Source organism: Acanthochromis polyacanthus, chromosome 3 (genome assembly GCF_021347895.1).
Source record: "Acanthochromis polyacanthus isolate Apoly-LR-REF ecotype Palm Island chromosome 3, KAUST_Apoly_ChrSc, whole genome shotgun sequence".
Taxonomy (NCBI): Eukaryota; Metazoa; Chordata; class Actinopteri; family Pomacentridae; genus Acanthochromis; species Acanthochromis polyacanthus.
The window spans coordinates 9,363,230-9,365,770 of record NC_067115.1 but is presented as its reverse complement, the minus strand read 5'-3'; the positions used below and the strand labels follow the sequence as shown (position 1 = coordinate 9,365,770).

The 2,541-nt window shown below is 40.5% G+C and overlaps 1 protein-coding gene across 1 annotated transcript; it reads left to right on the top strand.

Moving 5' to 3' along the window:
- The first annotated feature begins 336 nt into the window (after positions 1-336).
- Positions 337-2,172, top strand: anapc11 (APC11 anaphase promoting complex subunit 11 homolog (yeast)). Its single transcript, XM_022199432.2, has 3 exons — positions 337-482; positions 576-691; positions 1,902-2,172. The coding sequence occupies exons 2-3, from the start codon at positions 583-585 to the stop codon at positions 2,045-2,047; spliced, it is 255 nt and encodes an 84-aa protein (XP_022055124.1). The 5' UTR covers positions 337-482; positions 576-582; the 3' UTR covers positions 2,048-2,172.
- Positions 2,173-2,541: the final 369 nt, after the last annotated feature.

The window sequence follows — 2,541 nt, the reverse complement described above, 5'->3', positions numbered from 1 at the left end:
TTGTCACATTTTGGTCGGCATACCAAACTATGACGTTTTTGTTACAGTTTGGACGACATACTAAACTATGACAATTTTTTTCTACATTTTGGACGGCATGCTAAAGTATGAAGTTTTTGTGACATTTTGAATGACATACTAAACTATGACATTTTTTTCCACATTTTGGAAGACATACTAAACTATGACATATTTTTTTTCCCACATTTTGGACACTCACTCTCTTATTTAGAAGTTGCTTTAGTTAAATGTTTCAGTAATATTTGGCATTGTGATCCAAACTCCAACCAGCTGGTGGCGGTAATGCACTCAGTTCCATGTTTGCCAGCCGTCAACAAACGAAGTAGAAGCAGCATCCGCCATAGAAGAAGAAGAAGTTTAGCTACATGCTATAAACTAGCATGGAACTGGCGCTAAAAATGATTTCTTCTCGTCAAACTTCACTGGTTTTGAACTTTTGAGCGAGACGTTGGAGCTTCTCTGTAAGTAAACTGATGTAGTCAAACATGTAGCTGCAGCTCACATGCTAACTCCGCTGCTCCGCTCTCTACACCGTGTTTCTGCTCTCGTCTCAGGCCGAGGATGAAGGTGAAGATCCGGCAGTGGAACGGGGTGGCTTCCTGGCTCTGGGTGGCCAACGACGAGAATTGCGGGATCTGCAGGATGCCCTTCAACGGCTGCTGCCCGGACTGTGAGTACCCGAGCCGCCTGGTTCTGGTTTTATTATGCTCAACGTGATGCTAGCAGTCGTGTTAAACAGCTGGTAAGAGTGAAATCAGTTCACTGTCCTTTGTAAAGCACATTTTTAGTTTTTATTTCATTCATTCACAACAGATAAAAACAATTTAATACAATACATAAACCAAAGTTTTCAACTTCTGAATGAAAGGGAGCAGAAAGAAGAACAAACTTATGTTTGTGCCCCTATATGACAAGCTGTTACAATAAGCATTAAAAACAAACAACAGAATCACTATAAAGAGTGTGCAAAGCAGTAATCAAAGCAAAGAGTGGCTATTTTGTAGAGTCTAAACTGTAAAACATGTTTCAACTTATTTCACACTTTTGTTTACAACGTAATTGCATATGTGTTCATTCATAGTTTTAATGCATTCAGTGAGAGTCTATGATGTAAATACTCATAATAATAATAAAGAAAAACCATTAAATGAGACGGTATGTCCAAACTTTTGACTGGTAGGGTAGCTATAGCAAGTTATTGTGGCTGAAAAATAGTACTATTTCTTCACATCGTCTCAGTCTCTCCCTGCCTGATGTGCAAACGGTCAGTTCCACTGTTACCATGATCCAATACGATAATGTTAAATAACACAGGAGAAAAAGATACGCCTGGTGATGTAAAGTGTTCAGGTGCAGGATGGAAGATCTCAATTGAGTAGATTAAAAAGTAGCCCCACATTCAGTCCTGTTGGTCAAATTTCTGGTTGCACACTTGTCAGAGCTGATATGCTGCAGCTGCGTCCACCACTGTGGCAAGCATGTGAGGCGTTTAGGGAACACTGGTAAAATGTAGTATTCACCAATAAGCAAATGTTTATGACTGTAGTCACAAGAGGACTGGTGGCTAAATAAATATATTTTCAGATTAAAACCTTTTACAAATGTGAAGTCTTGTGTGGCTGAACGTCAGTGCCAGCATAACTAGGCTGTGCACAAACAGCTGTTCATCAGCACGCAGGTGGATTAATAGCTGTGGAAATTCTGAACCAAAATCAGGAGGTGAGGGTGGGGCGACCAAATCATTTGCTGGTGTGATCAACCAAGAAAGTTGGTAGCACCAGTGATACCAGTGGAAAAATTAGTCTGGAGTAATCTGAAACAATGCTTCTCAGCATCACCTACCCTTCAGTGCGCTGCGTAACATGGATGTTGTTTTGCAGGTAAAGTGCCTGGAGACGACTGCCCGCTGGTCTGGGGTCAGTGCTCCCACTGTTTCCACATGCACTGCATCTTGAAGTGGCTGAACTCGCAGCAGGTCCAGCAGCAGTGTCCAATGTGCCGCCAGGAGTGGAAGTTCAAAGAGTGAACCTGTGGAGGCTCAGACACAAAGACTCTGTATATAACTCCGTTTTGTACTTCTACATCTCAACACATTTTGCATATGTTGTAATCTGTTGATTAATTATGTGATGAAATAAAAAGGAAACATTGTGTGGTTCTTGTTATTCTTGGTGTCACTCTGAGTGTTCTGGCTGCAGCACTGTGAAGCGTATGACCCGGATTTCAGCGTGCTGCTGACTGATTCTGACTCTAATCCTTTTTAATGAGTTTAACCAGATCATTTTGTGTTTCCACTAAGGCTCTGAAGAGGTGATTAGTTGGTAGTTTGAGATTCATAATATTTCCATTGAGGCAGGGTTTTCATTCTGGCATGTATTTCCTCTCAGACTAGCTGTTTGCCACAAACTATACAATGTTTTTGGTTACATTTTGGATGAGATTTGCGATGTTTTTTTACAACATACTATACTATGAAAAGTCTTTAAAAAAATGTATGTATAAATTAATGCAGGAGAGCAA

Coding starts and splice junctions, on each gene's coding strand:
- anapc11 (XM_022199432.2), top strand. CDS start 583: ATGAAGGTGAAGATCCGGCAGTGGAACGGGGTGGCTTCCTGGCTCTGG. Junction 692..1,901: donor CAACGGCTGCTGCCCGGACT/GTGAGTACCCGA, acceptor GTTGTTTTGCAG/GTAAAGTGCCTGGAGACGAC.